Source organism: Xylaria bambusicola (assembly GCF_022495145.1).
Source record: "Xylaria bambusicola strain CBS 139988 unplaced genomic scaffold F5B22scaffold_24, whole genome shotgun sequence".
In the NCBI taxonomy this organism is placed as follows: Eukaryota; Fungi; Ascomycota; class Sordariomycetes; order Xylariales; family Xylariaceae; genus Xylaria; species Xylaria bambusicola.
Window position 1 is genome coordinate 436,927 of NW_025953577.1, and position 17,445 is coordinate 454,371.

The 17,445-nt window shown below is 49.2% G+C and overlaps 6 protein-coding genes across 6 annotated transcripts; 3 read left to right on the plus strand and 3 right to left on the minus strand.

The window, feature by feature from the left end:
• The first annotated feature begins 271 nt into the window (after positions 1-271).
• F5B22DRAFT_212446 (uncharacterized protein) lies at positions 272-3,198 on the plus strand. Its single transcript, XM_047969697.1, has 2 exons — positions 272-2,833; positions 2,888-3,198. The coding sequence occupies exons 1-2, from the start codon at positions 401-403 to the stop codon at positions 3,086-3,088; spliced, it is 2,634 nt and encodes an 877-aa protein (XP_047830308.1). The 5' UTR covers positions 272-400; the 3' UTR covers positions 3,089-3,198.
• Positions 3,199-3,880, minus strand: F5B22DRAFT_212425 (uncharacterized protein). Its single transcript, XM_047969696.1, has one exon. The coding sequence runs from the start codon at positions 3,782-3,784 to the stop codon at positions 3,308-3,310; it is 477 nt and encodes a 158-aa protein (XP_047830309.1). The 5' UTR covers positions 3,785-3,880; the 3' UTR covers positions 3,199-3,307.
• A 2,917-nt stretch (positions 3,881-6,797) lies between these two features.
• Positions 6,798-10,548, plus strand: F5B22DRAFT_609357 (uncharacterized protein). Its single transcript, XM_047975136.1, has 4 exons — positions 6,798-7,334; positions 7,903-8,053; positions 8,113-8,224; positions 8,296-10,548. Exons 1-4 carry the CDS (start codon positions 7,329-7,331, stop codon positions 10,049-10,051), a joined length of 2,025 nt encoding a protein of 674 aa, XP_047830310.1. The 5' UTR covers positions 6,798-7,328; the 3' UTR covers positions 10,052-10,548.
• A 305-nt stretch (positions 10,549-10,853) lies between these two features.
• F5B22DRAFT_609359 (ubiquinone/menaquinone biosynthesis methyltransferase) lies at positions 10,854-12,417 on the minus strand. The gene is made up of 2 exons (XM_047975137.1): positions 11,862-12,417; positions 10,854-11,786 (listed from the first exon to the last, which is right to left on the minus strand). The coding sequence occupies exons 1-2, from the start codon at positions 12,176-12,178 to the stop codon at positions 11,129-11,131; spliced, it is 975 nt and encodes a 324-aa protein (XP_047830311.1). The 5' UTR covers positions 12,179-12,417; the 3' UTR covers positions 10,854-11,128.
• Positions 12,418-12,474: 57 nt separating this feature from the next.
• Positions 12,475-13,245, minus strand: F5B22DRAFT_609360 (uncharacterized protein). The gene has a single exon (XM_047975138.1). It carries the CDS (start codon positions 12,950-12,952, stop codon positions 12,596-12,598), a length of 357 nt encoding a protein of 118 aa, XP_047830312.1. The 5' UTR covers positions 12,953-13,245; the 3' UTR covers positions 12,475-12,595.
• Positions 13,246-13,248: 3 nt separating this feature from the next.
• On the plus strand, positions 13,249-15,474 carry F5B22DRAFT_212573 (dehydrogenase E1 component). Its single transcript, XM_047969698.1, has 2 exons — positions 13,249-14,403; positions 14,459-15,474. The coding sequence occupies exons 1-2, from the start codon at positions 13,807-13,809 to the stop codon at positions 15,230-15,232; spliced, it is 1,371 nt and encodes a 456-aa protein (XP_047830313.1). The 5' UTR covers positions 13,249-13,806; the 3' UTR covers positions 15,233-15,474.
• The last annotated feature ends 1,971 nt before the right edge of the window (positions 15,475-17,445 follow it).

Below are 17,445 nucleotides of genomic sequence, written 5' to 3' on the forward strand. Positions count from 1 at the left end.
GGACCCTGCTCGTGCAACGCGACACAATAATAGGGGACTCGTGGGGAGTTGACCTCTGCTGAGGTCGCCGAACTCTCTCTATGATGGTACGCCCCCCTTGTAAGGCCCGTTATTGGCATCGTCGGCTCCGCCGCCTTCCAAGCCCAACATCGACCCCCAAAAGACGTCCCATGTGCCCATGCCCTTGGTTGCCTCACCAGAGACTTGTAAACTCTCGAAAACCGCTAGTTCTACGCTTTTTGCATGGAGTGGAATATTTTAGGCTGACTACTTTTGTTAATTCTAGACCTCTCGACGAGTTCGCGATGTGGGTGGTGGCAGCTTCGCGAGCCGACGCGGTCATGCCAACCAACTCTCCATATCTGATACAAGCCACCACATCACCGAGACTATCGGCACTATGTATGGTGACGACGATGATTATCAGACCAGTGACTCGCGGCCCTTGAGTTTCATCGCGGCGCCCCGTGGCGGAGAACAGCTTTCTGATCGCCGTGAACTCGAGTTGTCACCTGCCGAAGAGCACCGACTCAGGCTCGTACGCTCCACTTCAAGTGAGACTGGCTCTTTGCAAGGAAACTCGTCCAACAGGTCCCAGGCGCAGCCGACGCAGAGCCAGAACCGGGGGAATCTGTCAAGAACCAACTCGAACGGAAGCCCAACGAGCCCCGTATCTTCAAGTGGACCTATGTCACCGACGTTACGTGATATGCGCGATAGTTCTGATTCATTTCCCCTCACGAACATAGATAATCCGAATGATATTGCGCAGGAATTGAGTAATCTTCAAGCATTACGCAGGCTATCTATGGATGTCTCGAACAATAGTGATCCGGATTTGCTTCCCTTTCAAGGAATGTCATTGGTGGCCATGCCTTCTATTGCGCCAAAGGGAGACGATGATGCTGACCCTTCAAGGCTTTTATGGGTTCCCGCAGGAGTACATCCAGAGCTGGCGCCAAGCGAATTCAAAAGTTTTGTTGAGAAACGAGTTCAATCTATGAAGAGACGATCTAGCGAAAATTCTCTTTCTCCAGATGGCCTGGAAAGGAATGATTCTAGCAGCTTAAGGAGGAAGAAATCGATGTTATCGAGACAAGTTGCGAATGGCAGCGGCTATGGTGTCGACGGGTACGTGGATGGTGCCGAGAGATTGGAGAGAAAGCGGTCGCAGCAGGGGCAATCCGAGCACAGCGTGCCAGAGTTAAGCCTTGACGAACTCATGAAAGACCCGAGTAAGGCTGTCCGGAAGCTTACTCTTGAGTCACAAGGCGGCGATAGTTCAGCTAATGCCGATGATATGCCTATTTTGCCTGTGGCGCCAGGCGCCGGTCTTCGTCGGTCAACACGTACGACATATAGAAAAGGCGGGAGCTTAAGAAATAGGCAGGGATCTCTCAAAAACGGCGAGCGTCTGCCCTTTTCGCAGCGCATGGCCGCCAAAAAGGGCGAGGGTATCGAGGCCAGCGTTGCCAGCGTGGCCAACCCGGAATCATTTATAGATGCTCCTCCAGGTCACGGCTTGGTGCGAGTACAGTCAGAACCAATACTTGAAAATTTCTCACGGCCTTCCAAATCTGTTCGAAGACAACATCCGTTTGGTCAGGATTTGATAACTACACATGAACAAAATGTGTCCAGCAATATCCAAGAACAAGGCCAGTCCCGACCCGTCACGTCGGGATCCAACCGCATTCCTTCCGACAATGATCGCTCTCAAACATCAACCCCTCAAATTCTGGAGACGCCACCTGCTGAAGAAGAGGCACCGTCGAGAAGCTACGATGCGAATAGGCCATTTCCCGAACGGTCTTCTTCACAACGCAGCGCGATCCAGAGTAAACCTCAACAAGCATCTGGGGTACCATCTGAGCCTCCTTCCCGTTCTAATAAACGACCAAATTATGATCAAATAAAGCAGATTTCATCGCAACAGCAATTAACTCATGCAAGCACACAACCTCAAAGGTCGCCCACTGCACCTAGCCAGAATTTCGATGATGCAGCTCAGACCTCTCCATCTCTAGCACCTGGCAGTGCATCTAGAACAGATACTCTTACTTTTATACCCACCTTCTCTTCGCCTGAAGAGAAGAAACCCGAAAAACGAAACAAGAAGGATGGCTCAGAGGGCGGATTATCCAAAAGTTCGTCATGGAAATGGTTCAAGAGTGACGATAAAGAAAAAAGGAAGAAAGAAGACGAGACCAGAAAGTCCAAAACCAAAGCTTTCGCTGAAAAGGCGCATGATAATGTCCGACTAGATGTCCTACAGAACTCTATTGATACTGCGTTGCACAAAGGACGAGAGAGCCTACTACTTGACCGTGACAGCATAGACAGCAAGTTAGAGGAGGAAAGACGAAAAGAGAATAGTCGAAAATCTGGAGACCAGAAAAAAGAGAAGGATGGTCTGTTTTCGTCTCTCTTCAGCAGTAGCAAAAAGAAGGGCGACAGAGATTCTGGCAGCAGGAAGTCTCACTTACAGCGACCGTTGTCACCAGAACCGCTCCCCTACCGACCTCTGCGGCCTGATGTTGACTACCACTGGACCAGGTTTCCGATCCTCGAAGAGAGAGCCATCTACCGGATGGCACATCTCAAGCTCGCGAATCCCAGGCGCGCACTATACAGCCAAGTTCTGCTTAGTAACTTTATGTATGCCTACCTCGCGAAAGTCCAAGCTATGCACCCTCAGATCCAAGTTCCACAGTCGCCCCAACAAAAGAGACTTCAAGAAGAAGAGAGGAAACGAAGAGAACAGGAGCAGCAGTACTTGGAGCAACAGCATGCTCAAGATAGTATTGATCGCTATAATTTTGAGTATCACCGAGTAAGATCTTCCCCCTCAAGTACATCGTCATTCCTACATGCTGACACACATCAGTCAGCAAACCAATACTCAGATCCAAGCATGCAGCACGATGTGGGCGATTATCCTGAAGCTGCTGAGATCTATGACTACGATCATGGCAAGGATGACATTCAAGATGGAGGCTATGGAGATGACTATGGTGGCGCCAAGGACTATTACTCATACGGTAATCAGAATGGGCAGCGGCATGACAAGGAAGAGGAGATGTGGTAATATTGACAGTATTCGATGGAGACACGAGTTTAACGACAGCGCCTTCTTGCTTGTATACCTGGCCTGGCCAGTGCATCTACGGGAGTTATGGGGGAAACAACGCCTTTTGGAGAGGGTGCTATATCATCAGTACCATCGAGCATATATTACCCTTTATGAGGGCTTTTCCTTTCTTCTTTCATTTGCACATTTGGCAGGGTAGTCTTTAAGCCAGATAATCTAATGTGGCTTTACCAAGCATAGAAAGAGCATGACATGATATGCCAATGTCAGAAAAGAAGAATAAAAGGCAAAATTCAAGGATTCTACGGGTGACGAGAGGATTACATGTGCAAGATAGATGTGTAGGTATATATATATAGACAGCTTTTCTAGAGGAAGATCGGGTGTGAAGCAGCGATCTGCATTACTTAGTAGTGCCGAGAAGGTGCTACAAGTTATACTGAGCTGGTCATGTGCCAATATGAGCAGGAAACATTTTATTAAAGCTGCCTTGTCAAGGAAAATCATGTGAGGTACATAACGACTATGTGATCGTCTCATATGCCTCAAGTTTGAATAACTAGGGAGCATGAATTTTCGTGTACACAGAGCGTACTGGGGATTACTTCTGGTTATGGGGGTTAATATAAGACGAGAAACAATTTGAAGTCTGGAGTGGTTTTTGGTCCAGATAGGCAGAGAACGGGAATCCATTACGTGAGGTATTCGAAGACCGTGCCCGCCTTGGCTCGTGGAGATGGCTTGAGCCACTAAAGCTTGTCTCGTGTAGTGTGCGTACACCAAGTTCAGCTTAGTTACTTAAATAGGAGCTCGACTATGGTAAGCACCTATTTAGTTATATGAGACTCAAGTAAGAATGAAATACTCCAGATGTAACTCGAGACAAAGATCCGAAGCCCAATAGATCTTCTTCCCCCCAGGTCACTGAGGCCGTGAAAAGGCGCGCCACGAAGGAATTCAAGACACTGGGTGTTGTATGTTGCTGGTAAATCGACGTTGGAAGTGAGTGCTATCGACTACGTTGGTAATAAGTCCATAAGTGCCTGTCGGAGCACACAAATTTCGGCACGAATACCTGGTCGCAAAAAGACACTTTCGATCTCCTCGTATTATGGCATTTATATAACCCATTAAGGGCTGGTGGATTTCGAGAATCCCACGATACAAGGGGCTTCTGGTGATGACATAAGCAGATATGGTCAGAAACCCACTAAATTGCAAATGGGAAAGACTGCGACGAGAGTACATATAAAGGGATCCTTACCTGGTTAGAGCACCGTTAAGGTGGGAAATCTACATAGTTGTCTTTGAAGCTATGCCGAATATCCTCCTCGGGATAATCTGGCATCACAATCGAAGAAGCAATAGCCCATGAGTTCTGCTTCTGAAATGGATGGGCTCATTGTAGAGAGACGAGACGGCTACTTTCTGGGTGATTTAGTCTTAGACCTGGCAGTTTGGCTCAAAATTGGATCTTTACACTGTCTGTTCTATTCCCAATGCTTCTATATGTATGTATGTGAGTGCAATTATATATCTATGCATGCCTTGCCGATATCAACCTTAAGACTTCTATCAGGATGGGTTAAAATTGCCTCATTCAAACACGATGAATACTACATCGTCAAACCTACATAAAGTTTCTGTCTCCGAATCAAGCCACCTCTACACATTTTAGAGTGTTTCAAGTCAGCGACAAGTGTGGATGATTAACTATAACTTTGGTATTTGCTCTCTTCAATTTTCAGTATTTTCGCAAAAACGAAAAACTATAGCAATAGTGTTCGAAAATTCCACCACTTCTTATTGCTCAAGTAAACTAAATGCATTAAGGGGCTCTCAAACACGAGATAGGTGGTGATTTGAGATCTACCTTAGATACTCGCCTACAACTTGGATGAAAAATCAACTCAGGTAATTGTCATATGCATCAGTTAGGGGCTAATGCAAACTGTAATTAAGCAACAGCAAAGCCCTTGTTCACCATGTCATTATTCTACAGTTGCCCTACTCAACGAAGGTGAAGGTGTTCAAGTACCTGCTTATTGGGCATCGGAAAGTCTCGATCTTTGTAGGCTTAGCTATTACGTAGAACTCGCAGCCAATATAAGGGTCATAGGAGAATAATTACCTCTCAAAGGTTCTTGAGTATTTCTCAATCTCCGGCATTCAAGTTATGATGTAAGTTATAGTTCTGCATTTCGATATTAGTAAAGATCGAGCAGTTTTCAATAATGAGCGCGGGATCAACTTGGAACAGGTCAGTGTGTGTCGCAAAGCTTTCAATCCGAGATACCTACTCTTTTGAAAGCATCTGAGATTGTTCACAAAAGAAGGTGATCGAGTATTATTAGTAGATTTTCTACAAGGGGTCGAGCATTCTGCGGCTCACCCATAATCCTTTGGTTCTTATTAAGATTGATGTCATGAGCGAAACCTAAGTCTTCTCAACTCAAAGTGCCGGAAGAAATTATTGTGGTCGAACTGAAACTATACCCCAAATTAGATAGTTGACACTCTTTATTTAAATCCTTGAGATATAGCTCTCGGCGCACTGCATCGACATAGCGAACAGTGAATATCAGGATCGCTTCTGATCGGGATAGCATTTTCTGGGTCGCTAACAGCTTGTGTAACCTGCCCTAGGCTGTTGTTACCTGGGTGGGATATCTATCCACATATCGAAGGCTGAACTATATACATATTATGTATCAAGCACCCTGGTCAAAGGGCGGTCAGGCATCTGAGCGTGTGTAGCTTGTAGATGTCATGCGTCGGGGAGAATGAGAGTCTCGGTACTTTCGGCACCGAAAAGAGTGCCGTTAGGTGTTAACAGATAGATGGCTTCACAGCTAAGGGTCTGGGGCAGCTAGAAGAACAGCTACATTGAACTTTCATCAACACAGGTCTGGCAGACATATTCATCAAGCACATACTATCTGACCATGTAAAAGAGGCTAGAGGAAGATGAGCGTTTATACTTCCAAGGAAGTCATATGTTAGAGAGAGGAGCTCGGCTCGGCTGGGAACGTTGGATAACCTGCCCGCTCAAGGGCAGGCAGAGCACTAATACCCCCCTCCCCTGTAATGGGGGTATCTAGTCGCGCTAATATATTAGTGACATTGACAGCGTGCTTTTAAATGATAGAATAATCATTGTTGGTAATGTGTTTCTCTGGCGACAGTGAGTATGGCCTCTAGATCCTAGCCAATACTGGGAAATAGAAGTAGCCACCTATATCTAGTTGCATGCGTAGAAATGGATAGAATGAGAGGGCATCTTGTACACCTCTTGAGTATATCTATCTCTTTACCTTGAAGGTTATATGTACCTATGTATGTACTAGAGTTTCCGAGTCACTAAGTAAACACTGGAATTTATGTGTCAATGGATTCTTGCGATGATCTTCATCTCCAATACAAGAAAGCCCCGGAGGAGGGATCTATGTCCATGAGGGGTCGTAGGTGTTCGATGGAAGAAGAAGAAGAAGAAGTAGAAGTACTATGTAGACAACGAGGCTCTCAGTGGTGTTTGCTGTGGTCTCGGGTGGAGCGAATACGTACCGAATCAATTTCCTGCAAGGAGGTCCGGGGGGTAGCGGGCTAGGCCTGTTGCGGCGTAGCGCAGCTCCAACGCAACGTTTTGTCTGGCTGTGGTCTGGCTGCGTCTGGCGTCTGGCTGGACTTTTTGGCTCTACTTTTCGATGGCTCCAACCAGACCCCAACCTTCAATCTCTCTGCTGTGCTGAAAATCACAGCTAAGACCTTTATATCTGCCTATCGCTGCCGTTCCTACCTGAAGTGACTGCCAGCAGCATCACAGCTTTATCTCTCCCCGACCCTTTCTTCACCGAGCCGTAGATCTCAATTCTTCCTCCCGCACACGTCGCCGTCGCGATCCATCCCCGCCGTTGCGCTCCTATTCTCGACTTTCATTCAGACTTCAACAGTTGTGTATTTTTGATACCCGCAGTACCTTTTCCACGTAGCTACTATATATCCCCCCCCAGTCGTGTATTAGCCCACGTTGAGACCGAGGCCGTCCGTCGAGACTTGGAGAGCCAGAGCGAGAACGAAAGCTTCCTTGCCCGAGCCACACGCGTTGCCCACCGACCGCGAGACGCACAAACAGCAAACAGCATCCGAGTTGTTGCGTTACTGCGTGTAGTGCAGTACTTGTGGAGAGGGAACTAGATTTCGAAAAAGTGTCCTGTAGGGTCGATTGTTTGATAGTGTAATGGCGGTAGGTCCCCAGTCCCAGCTACGCACCCATTTTGTTCTTGTGCTCGAGTCTGTTTGAACAGCATGTCATGGCGACGATGCGCTGTGCTGCGCACAAGGCAACATCCAACTTGATGCCCTCCCTCGCAACCCAACGCACATACACATACCCTTCTGCACTACCTGAGCAGCAAACATTTCCCACGCCTTGCCATATTGCACTCCTACCACAGATTGTTTGTCCTCCCTCCAGACCCGGCTTGCCTCACTATATGCCAATTCAACATCTTTTCACTCCATATTGCGCTTCGCACATTCTCTGAGTCTCCATTTCCCATCATCGTTCCCTTTATGCCTACCAGCAGTATCCGTGCCCACAACATCCAACATAGTACATAATGCCCGCGCCTCTACGTCCCATATTCCCGCCGTCTGATCGGCGCCAGAGCCATATCATGTCATCTCCAAATTCGTCTTTCGCCCCTCCCAGCTCGCGTCACGATCCTCACTTTGACATTTCGCGGCAATCTCGTCGCGGGTGTGGTGATATCCGGCTTCTCAAACCTGTACTAATGCCTGACCCGTTCCAGCAACCCCGGCAGCCCTACAACAACCAAGGCTACATGCCCAACGGCGCCCCGATGTCTGGCCCTGTCCCCGGCGCCACCCCGCTCCTGCCAAATCAAGGCCGAGTTTTGCAACATGGTCCCATTCGTGTACTGTGTATAGCCGATGTACGAGGTAGGACGAGCACCGTTTTCACGTCGCACGAAAGTGCAACGCTAATAATAAATCCATAGGTAATTTGAGCTCCCTCAACGACCTTGCCCGGCAGGCGCGAGCCGATCATATTATTCATACTGGTGACTTTGGGTTCTATGACGAGACATCCCTTGATCGGATTGCAGAGAAGTATGTGGAAGAAGATTCCTAGTTCCAAATATTAGTAGCGCGCAATTAGTTATGCTGACTTTGTTGAATAGGACACTCAAGCATGTTGCGCAATACTCTCCACTGATTTCCGAGAATGTCAAGAAGTCCATTAGCCAGCCGGGACCTGTCAAGCAGCGTTTTCAGCCAGAAGACTTACCTTTGTCGCAGCTCCCGCAGCTCATCAAGGGCGAGATTAAGCTTGATGTTCCGGTTTACACAGTTTGGGGCGCCTGTGAGGATGTACGCGTGCTGGAAAAGTTCAGATCAAACGAGTATAAAGTACCAAACCTGCACATCATCGATGAGCACCGTTCCATGCTGCTTGAGATTGGTGGTGTCAAGCTTCGACTCCTCGGATTAGGTGGCGCTGTTGTGATGCATAAACTCTTCGACAACGGAGAAGGTAGAACAACCATTGCTGGCGGACAAGGAACTATGTGGACTACTCTACTTCAAATGGGTGAACTTATTGATACCGCCAACCGCGTCTACGACCCTACCGAGACTCGAGTCTTCATTACGCATGCTTCGCCTGCTCGAGAAGGAATCCTAAACCAACTATCCGTGAGCCTAAAAGCCGATTTCTCGATTTCTGCTGGTCTTCACTTCCGATATGGAAGTTCATATAATGAGTTCAGTGTTAACCCAACCCTTGATCATTATCGTGGTAAACTGGCTGCCTCCAAGGCTTCGTTTAACGACGTTTGGGAGACTGTCAAATCAGAGGTTGAGCCTGCAATCCAACAAAACGAGGGCCAGCAGAATCTTTTAAAGAACGCCCTTGGACTTGTGGATAGAATGCCTAACACGGCAGCTGGCGGCAATCCCTTTGGCGGTCCTGTCGGTGGTCCCGGTGCTCCTGGCCAGGTTGACGAGAGTGCTTTCAAGAATATGTGGAATTTCAATCTAGCGGATGCAGCTTTTGGCTGGCTCGTACTAGAGATTCAGGAAGGGCGTATTGGTACTGAAATGCGTGCGCAAGGATTCAACTTCTCTCATCGCGGAGCTAAACAGACTATACCTCAGAGCACACCATCTCCTGCCCCTGGAGCTAGTAACCAACCCCCGACTGCCCCAGCTGTACCCTCTGGTGCGCCTCAGTTAGCGCCTCAACGGAGCTCTTCGGCCGCGGCACAACAATCTAAGTCAGTTGCCGCGACGCCTCTGCAGACCAAACCTGCAACACCCAAGCCAACAGCTCCCCCTGCGGCTCCGGCAAGTAAAGAGGTCGAGAAGCCTGCTACTTCTAATGGAGCGACTAACGGGCCAGAAACCATTCCATCACCTGGCCCAAGACCAACCGCTGAGTCTATCATTGGGCTCTTCGTCATGAACGTCCAGAGCGATGAACAAACTCGCGATATCTTCCCTGAAGAGCACAAAGTCAAGATCACAAAAGTCGAAAAGTGGGGTAATAACAGCAATAACAAGGTTGCACACTTCCAGACAGTCGAGGAACGGGATGCAGCATATGCCAGCCTCGCCGACGATTTCAAGGTCCGCCAATCTGAAGACCGCTCAAAGCCTTTGGTGAAAATTTTCCACCCTCGTGAGAGCAAGCCATTCCAGAACCGTGGCAGCGGAGCGGGGACCTGGGGAAGTAACCGGGGGCGAGATAGTGCCAGTGGATACCGTAGTGCCGGCGACCGTGGCGCTCTGAGCGGCGGTGAAAGCGGTCCTGAGAACAGCCGTCGCGGTGGACGTGGAGGTGGTCGTGGTGGAAGGGGTGAACGAGGAGGCCGTGGAGGCCGTGGTCGTGGTGGCATTAAGGGTGACGGCGGAAGCGTATCAACAGGTGGGGACTAATGTGTGATTTTACCATCATCCTTAAACCCTCTGTTCTCCCAACACTTTACCCGATAATTTTTACAACTTCCCGATTGTCGCTTGTACTCTGCTATCTGGAAGACTTCAGCTTCCTATCACTATCATGGTGGCAGTATTTTAGACCACTGATGTGCGATGGGAGTTCGGTTTCGGAAGAGATGGGATGTCGTCCCGGCGTGCGGTGGGCGGAGTGATTATACGGTTGTTCATGCTGCAGGTCTCGATGAATCCAACCAGGCACACTGACGTCCTCTAACATGAGACTCATCTTTCCCTGTCTTTCTTGCCAGCCTCGTTGTTTTTCTTCGGCTAGTGGTACTAAAAAGGGTCGTCTTTGTTGCACTATTCTATATGGACCTGGACGAGTTCCTCCGTAAAGGTCGTTTAGTTTTATTAAAAATACCATGATACCAAACTTCTCCGTCCCCTAACTCTGTGATGTCTCTGCTTTATGGAATATGCTCAGCTGGGGTTCATTACCTGGTGGCGGCTGTTATCCGAGTGCTAATCTGACTCTCCCTGATCTCTAGTATACTCTTGGCGACTTCCTAGGAAGTCGCTGTGACATGTGAAAAGATTTGTTTGCTTTATAAGAAATGAAAGACGGGGATGTTCCTTGGTTTCTCGCTAGAGCAGGGAAATGCTGACAATCCCTTGCCTGGTCTCACTTGTCACTTTCTTCTTTGTTTCTCCTCCTGATTTGCAACATTCTTGGATTTTGAATATGTCGAATATTGTGTGCTGGGCGTACTTGCGGGGCTATTTACGAATGAATAAAATATTATATGTCACATCGAGTCAAGTGGAAAAGTGCTGGCTACGAGAGGGCAGGTTCATTCATGTTTTATTATGTTTTTGGGGATTGGCCGTTTTGAATTCGAGCAGACTTCCCCTCAGCTCACCAAAAGCTTTTCCATAGGCCCTGGAGGAAGGGATCATATTGGCTCTGATTCATCGAGCCCCATCTATCTGTAATAACACAAGGTAATGTACATAACTAGTTCCCCTTTTCTCGCGGGGGAAAGGGCGTGGTATGAGAACGTGGTCACATTATCGTCACAGCGGCTTCATGCCCTTATGTATGGCAGCGATGCCGTTCGTTAGATCCTCGTAGCCCTCACCGCCGACCACAAAGCCGGCGTCCTCGATGAGCCCACGGAACTCCTCCTGGCTGGGGAAGCGCTCGATGCTCTCGACGAGGTACTGGTATGAATCGCGGTCGCTGGCGACCAGCTGGCCGATGAGGGGAATGGCAGAGAAGCTCCAACGCTTGTAGATGGCGTCGAAGATCGGGTTGCGGACCTTGCTGAACTCGAGGCAGGCGAATATGCCGCCGGGCTTGAGCACGCGGTGCGCCTCGGCGAGCGCCGCAGGGATATTGGCGAAGTTGCGGATGCCGAAGGCCACGGTGTAGAGGTCGAGGGAGTTGGGGAGGATCGATGGGGGAAGCTGGGTTGCGTCGGCCTCGAGGAATGAGAGTGTCGCTTGCTGGGCGGCGGGGAGCGAGAGCGAGCGCTGCTTGCCGACTGCTAGCATCGAAGGGTTGATGTCGCTTATTGTGATGTGGATGTTCGGGTTTGCGTTCACCACATGGGATTGGCGCAGCATGCGGAAAGCGATGTCGCCGGTGCCGCCTGCTACGTCGAGAACACGCTGCGGAGCTGGGGGGATGCTGGAGGAGTGGCCTGGGTTTAGGGAGGAGACGAAGTGGTCCCTGTCGATTGAGCGAAGAATGGTTAGCTAGCTAGGTCTTGAATCAGTCTGCATGTGAGAAAGAGAGTCGACGTACTTCCAGATGCGATGCCATCCGAAGGACATCAGGTCATTCATGCGGTCGTATGATTCGGCGACGCTGTGGAAGACGCCTGCTACGCGCTCCGTCTTCTCAGATTCGGACAATCCATCTTGGAACCCAAAATGCGTTGTTCGCGGGTTGCTGCCATCGTTGGGACTATTGTGTGAAGGGGATGTCGAGGATGTAGTACTGGGTCGGAGAAGTGGTGTGCTGGTACTGAAGGCTCGGCGAGAGTTTGGGCTATGTGTATATGCGATAGGTTGACGTCGAGCTGATCGTAAAGCTGCGCGAACAGCGGGACGGGCAGCCATGCCGGCTGCTGTGGACTTATGTATGGCTTGGTGAGCTAGATCGTCGATTAGGGGGTGTGGATAGGATATCTCGTTGTTGCCGTGTTGAATGAAGGTCGTAGATTGTAGACACAGCGACACCCCGGCTCCGACTCGAGCAAAAATCGAGGGAAAAGCTAAGCTAAGGGATCGGAGGACGGCGCGGGAATGGGGCCCCGCCCTACCGTGATGCGATTGGAATGTGGAGAATCGGCAGTTCCTTGCCAAGACTCAGCTGCAGCTCCGGTCTTGCCAATATTTATATCTTGTTCCAGGCTGTTGGTCTTATTTTAAGTAATCCTTGTTTCTCTTTCTTATACAACGCGTTGAACTCGGGACCCGTTGGATCCCTTTTGTCCAGCTGAGTGTAATCAGTGGATTTTATTTGATTTGCTTGTCTTAGACATTAGCTTCAACGCTCTCTGAAGAGCGCCGACGACGCCGTGGTGACTGTTCTCGTTCCTGTTCCTGATGCTGTTCCCACTGCGCCTGTCTCGCTGTGAACATCGCGTGGGCGAAGAGCTCAACTAGCTGCTTGCCTTTCCAGACCAGAAGACCAACGCCAATGAAAATGAACACAACCAGGATGGCGATGACGGCGTTCGGAGCAATTAACATGATGCCTGGGTCCAGGGTTTGGCGCGATTGTCTTAAGGAAAAGGAAATATGGATGTCGAAATGTTCCTGAATCTGTGCTTCGATGCGATGATGTTTCCAATCGGGTTGCTGCCAATACAAAGGGTAAAATTTGCGCATGTGAGAGCTTCTCTGTACTTTGATGGCTGGCTGTAGCAAATCCGGGCTTGCTTAATTACCTAGGTAAAACAGCAGCAAGTTTTGTCTCACAAGATATGCCACAAGAAGCCTGCCTATGTTCATACAGTATGCCAACTGAGCATACTACAGAGCAAAAATACGCAAAGACAACAAGAGTATTGGTTGCCTAAGAGATACAATATCACACCAAAGTACCTACATATGTACCTAGGTAGGTACATATGAGTACTGTTCACCCCAGGTCTATGGTATATATACTGAATATAAATGGCAAATCGTCTTAGAGATATTCAAAGCATGGTATGAACCGACAAACAGGATGTATTCATCTTAGGGGATCTGTACTGGTTTATCGCTTTGGTCTTTAGGCCCCATCCCATGCAACTTAAATGGATATAACATAGGTACATGATCTCGATTTTGTGAAGTACCTTACGATACGTATCTGTTTGCCTTTCTGCGAAATTCTAGGTACACCAAAAGTAATGTATGTCCCACATCCGCAGGCGCTAAACAGGCTGCGAATTTCTCTGATCTTACTTAACAATGAACATTGCAGTACATCATCTGAGAACGCGTCTATTGCTTATCTAATTCTCAGTACCGTAGTTGAGATGAAATGCCAAGATATGGAAAGCGACGGCTGTAGACGCTTCGCTTTGCACCGGCTTAAAGTGACGTCGCAAACATTGAAAGTCCGGGGAAACCCACCCAGCAGCATCCCCCCAGACCATCTGCATTTACAGTCCTCCTGTTTGAGATTTGACCAAACTTGTCAATTATCTATAAAACGGGCTTGGGTATTTTGTTTTCTTGTATTTTAAAGATTGAACATGAAGCGGAGGATACTTCCAAAGTCATCTTTGCGAGGAGTATTCCAGACTCGACCCCGCGCTGCTCCCTGTAACTACCTGGGCTCTACTGTTAGTGTTCGACTGGCGAGCAGCGTGTCCCAACGACCAGGCTCGGATTATGTTTCCTTCCCCGGCGCCGTCAAGAGCGCATTTACGAGCGACCTCAGATTTACACAGCCCTCAGACCACCCGGCCCTACCTACGTATCGCGTAGTTGATCAAGATGGCAACATTGTCGACCATTCCTTCAAGCAGGACCTCGGCGACGACGAGATCGTGCAGCTATATAAAACGATGTTGATGATCTCTATAATGGACGTCATCATGTTTGATGCGCAGCGCCAAGGTCGCCTAAGCTTCTATATGGTATCAGCTGGCGAGGAGGCAATCAGCGTGGGATCCGCCTCGATTCTTGACAAGCAAGATGTCGTGTTCTGTCAATATCGCGAACAGGGTGTTTTTGCGCAGCGTGGATTCACATTAAACGACTTCATGAACCAACTGTTCGCGAATAAATTAGATAATGGCCGTGGGAGGAATATGCCTGTCCATTATGGTAGTAAAGAGCTCAATATCGTAAGTCAATCAAGAGAAGTGAACATACCAGACCTTTCAATTAACAAGCCAACAGCACACGGTCTCATCGCCTCTGGCGACGCAGATACCACAGGCTGCTGGAGCAGCTTACGGACTGAAAATGCAGCGTATCAACGACCCATCACTACCGCCTCGCATAGTTGCTGTATACTTTGGGGAGGGCGCTGCGAGCGAAGGCGACTTTCACGCGGCGCTGAATATTGCGGCCACTAGGTCATGCCCAGTTGTATTTATCTGCAGAAACAATGGATATGCCATCTCCACACCAACTTTAGACCAGTACCGAGGCGATGGCATCGCTAGCCGAGGCATAGGATACGGTATTGATACTATTCGAGTGGATGGGAACGACATCTGGGCTGTAAGAGAGGCCACGAGGAAGGCCAGACAAATGGCGCTGCAAGACGGAGGGAAGCCCATCCTCATAGAGGCCATGAGCTACCGCGTCAGTCACCACAGCACGTCTGACGACTCTTTTGCATATCGTGCGCGAGTCGAGGTGGACGATTGGAAGCGCCGAGACAACCCCATCTCTCGGCTGCGGAAATATATGGAAGCAAAGAGAATCTGGGACGAAGCAAAAGATAAGGAAGCCCGAGACAATATAAGGCGGGATGTGCTGAAGGCTTTCTCACAAGCGGAGCGCGAGAAGAAGCCACCAATCCGTGCCATGTTTGAGGACGTTTACGAAGAGCTCACTCCAGAATTGCGGGCACAGATGAAGGAACTACGAGACTATCTAGAGAGATACCCAGACGAGTACGATCTAGGCGAGTATGAAGGTGGAAAGAATAGCTTAGACCCTTGAGAGGATAAAAGAAGCTGTGATATCCTTTGGATCGCACAGAGTTGCTCGCTGGTAACGAGGTACCCTCGTATGAGTGGATATGGCAGTCCCCCAACAACAATTGCATGCATATTCTTGTTGGCGCAGGTCTCGGCGTGCATGATGCAAGCGGAGTAGTCACCGCCTTGACACCACTTAATTCTCTTGAGGGTCTGTAAGTCGGGGCGATCCATGTGCCACGTAAATGGGCCGGTAGATGCCATACCATGCCGTGTGCCATGGATGGAGTAAGAGAAACTACTTACCTAAATCACCATGTAACGTAGATCGATTAGGTGTTAACCCTAAGAGTCGTGCATGCTTGCCTGAAATGGGCCTGTATCACGACGAAAATTAACTAATATGAGAAGCAGACCATGACTTCACACATGCCTATCATGCCTGGTTGCCTGTTTATGGTGATACCTGGTTGGATATGCTAGTTTATATAGGTCAAGGTTGAACATGCCGCTGCTTCTTACACTAGTGAGAGCCATTGGTAATGACATCTTATCAGCGTTGATACATGCATATGTTATATGTAGAATTGAAGTAGTACGTGCTCTCTATCGTATTAGATGGAGAGACTTTCGTAAACCCTGGATCGGCAACCTATACTGGTCTTGGCGGGTAAATTGATAAATGCACACCAGCTTCATTCCAACGGATGGGCTTGCTCGACAGCGGCTAGGTACCTAAGTATGCACTGTAAGTATGTAGGAGGGCAGAGGAGGGGCAGTCCGGCCAAGCCCGATACCGATGTAGCGTGATAGTGGCCAGCGCGCGCTATCCCAGCTCGCCCAGTACCGCTCCAGTGAGGATGTTACCCTGGGCAGTACTGGGCAAGTCTTATACCTATATAGCCACCCCCTGCTGATACGACAGCGACAGCCCGGCTAGCCGCTGAGGGATGAGGTCAAACCCTCGTCGGGAATGCTCATCCATCTCCAAGCTTTCTTCTTAGCGGCGACAGGTGTCTCGAACCCCTTCACCTCCCCATATTTGCATACAACGAGCGCCATAGCATCGGTGACAGCGAAGATAGCATAACGATAGTCTTATGACAAGCCGTATATAGACTCGACCGGGGCCGGACCACCCGATCGGATGAGCGACCAACGAGGACATCGGGATACAAACAGTGATAAGAGGGGAAGGCCTAAGCAAGGGCTGACGTCGAACTGACCTCTCTCTGCCTCTGCGAACCCGATAGCGTCTAGTATTTCCGACCGCCCTTCGCGATAACTTCACCTTAACACCACTGACCGACCGTTGACACGCCCACGTTTTTATCTCCGTCTGCCCATCGCACGCCGCCTGCCTCATGGCGTAATCCATGGCAGACCGAAAACCACCTGCTGCGAACCCGCGCTCTCGATCGGCTCTCGACCACGATCAATATCACATCCACGACCACGGCCACGGCCCCGACAACGACAACGATCACGATCCGTCAGCGCAACTGTCTCAGCATTCTGATCCCTCCCTACTGCATCCGTCGCAACACACACCATCTCCAATAAGCTATAACAAGACCTCGAGTTCGCGATCAGTCGCACCTTCGTCGCCCTCTGCGTCATCACTATCCCCACCGTCTTCCAGGTACGATCCACCCTCTGCTCGTCTGTCTATCCCAATATTTCCTCCCAGTCACGATAGCGTCTATTTCTATCTGCATTCCCATTCATATTCCCTATTGTCGGGGTTGCTGTCGTCTGTAAATGTCCGTGCAAGCGTAGTGGAAGTGGAAGGGCTATTACCTTACCGTTTGCTCATACCCATCGATCACATTACCTGGTGTTTCGCCATTTAAAGGTACTAAAACGTCCGCCATTGTGGCCATGAACAAAAATCCCGTCTCTCTGGCACTGATTGTCTGTGCTTCATTCACCCACCTCACATTTTTATGTCTCTATGGTCATTTATTTGTTTCTGTAAATGACTAGATACCTTGTACTGCCTCACGTTCTGCCAACACACACCATACCCTCTTTTTCATCTAAAGTTACGTCAATTCAACAGCTTAGTGTCGCTATCACTGGTGCACCTCTAAAGTTAGACCTCAAAATCCAAATACTCGCCGGGTTAACTAAATTGTCGCCTCTGCCGCGAAATCAGACCAGGTCAGGCCGGGTCGGGTACAGGCACAAGGTAGCTTTGTAGCTCGGTACCTCCGTTCCGGGCGGCGCGAGTGC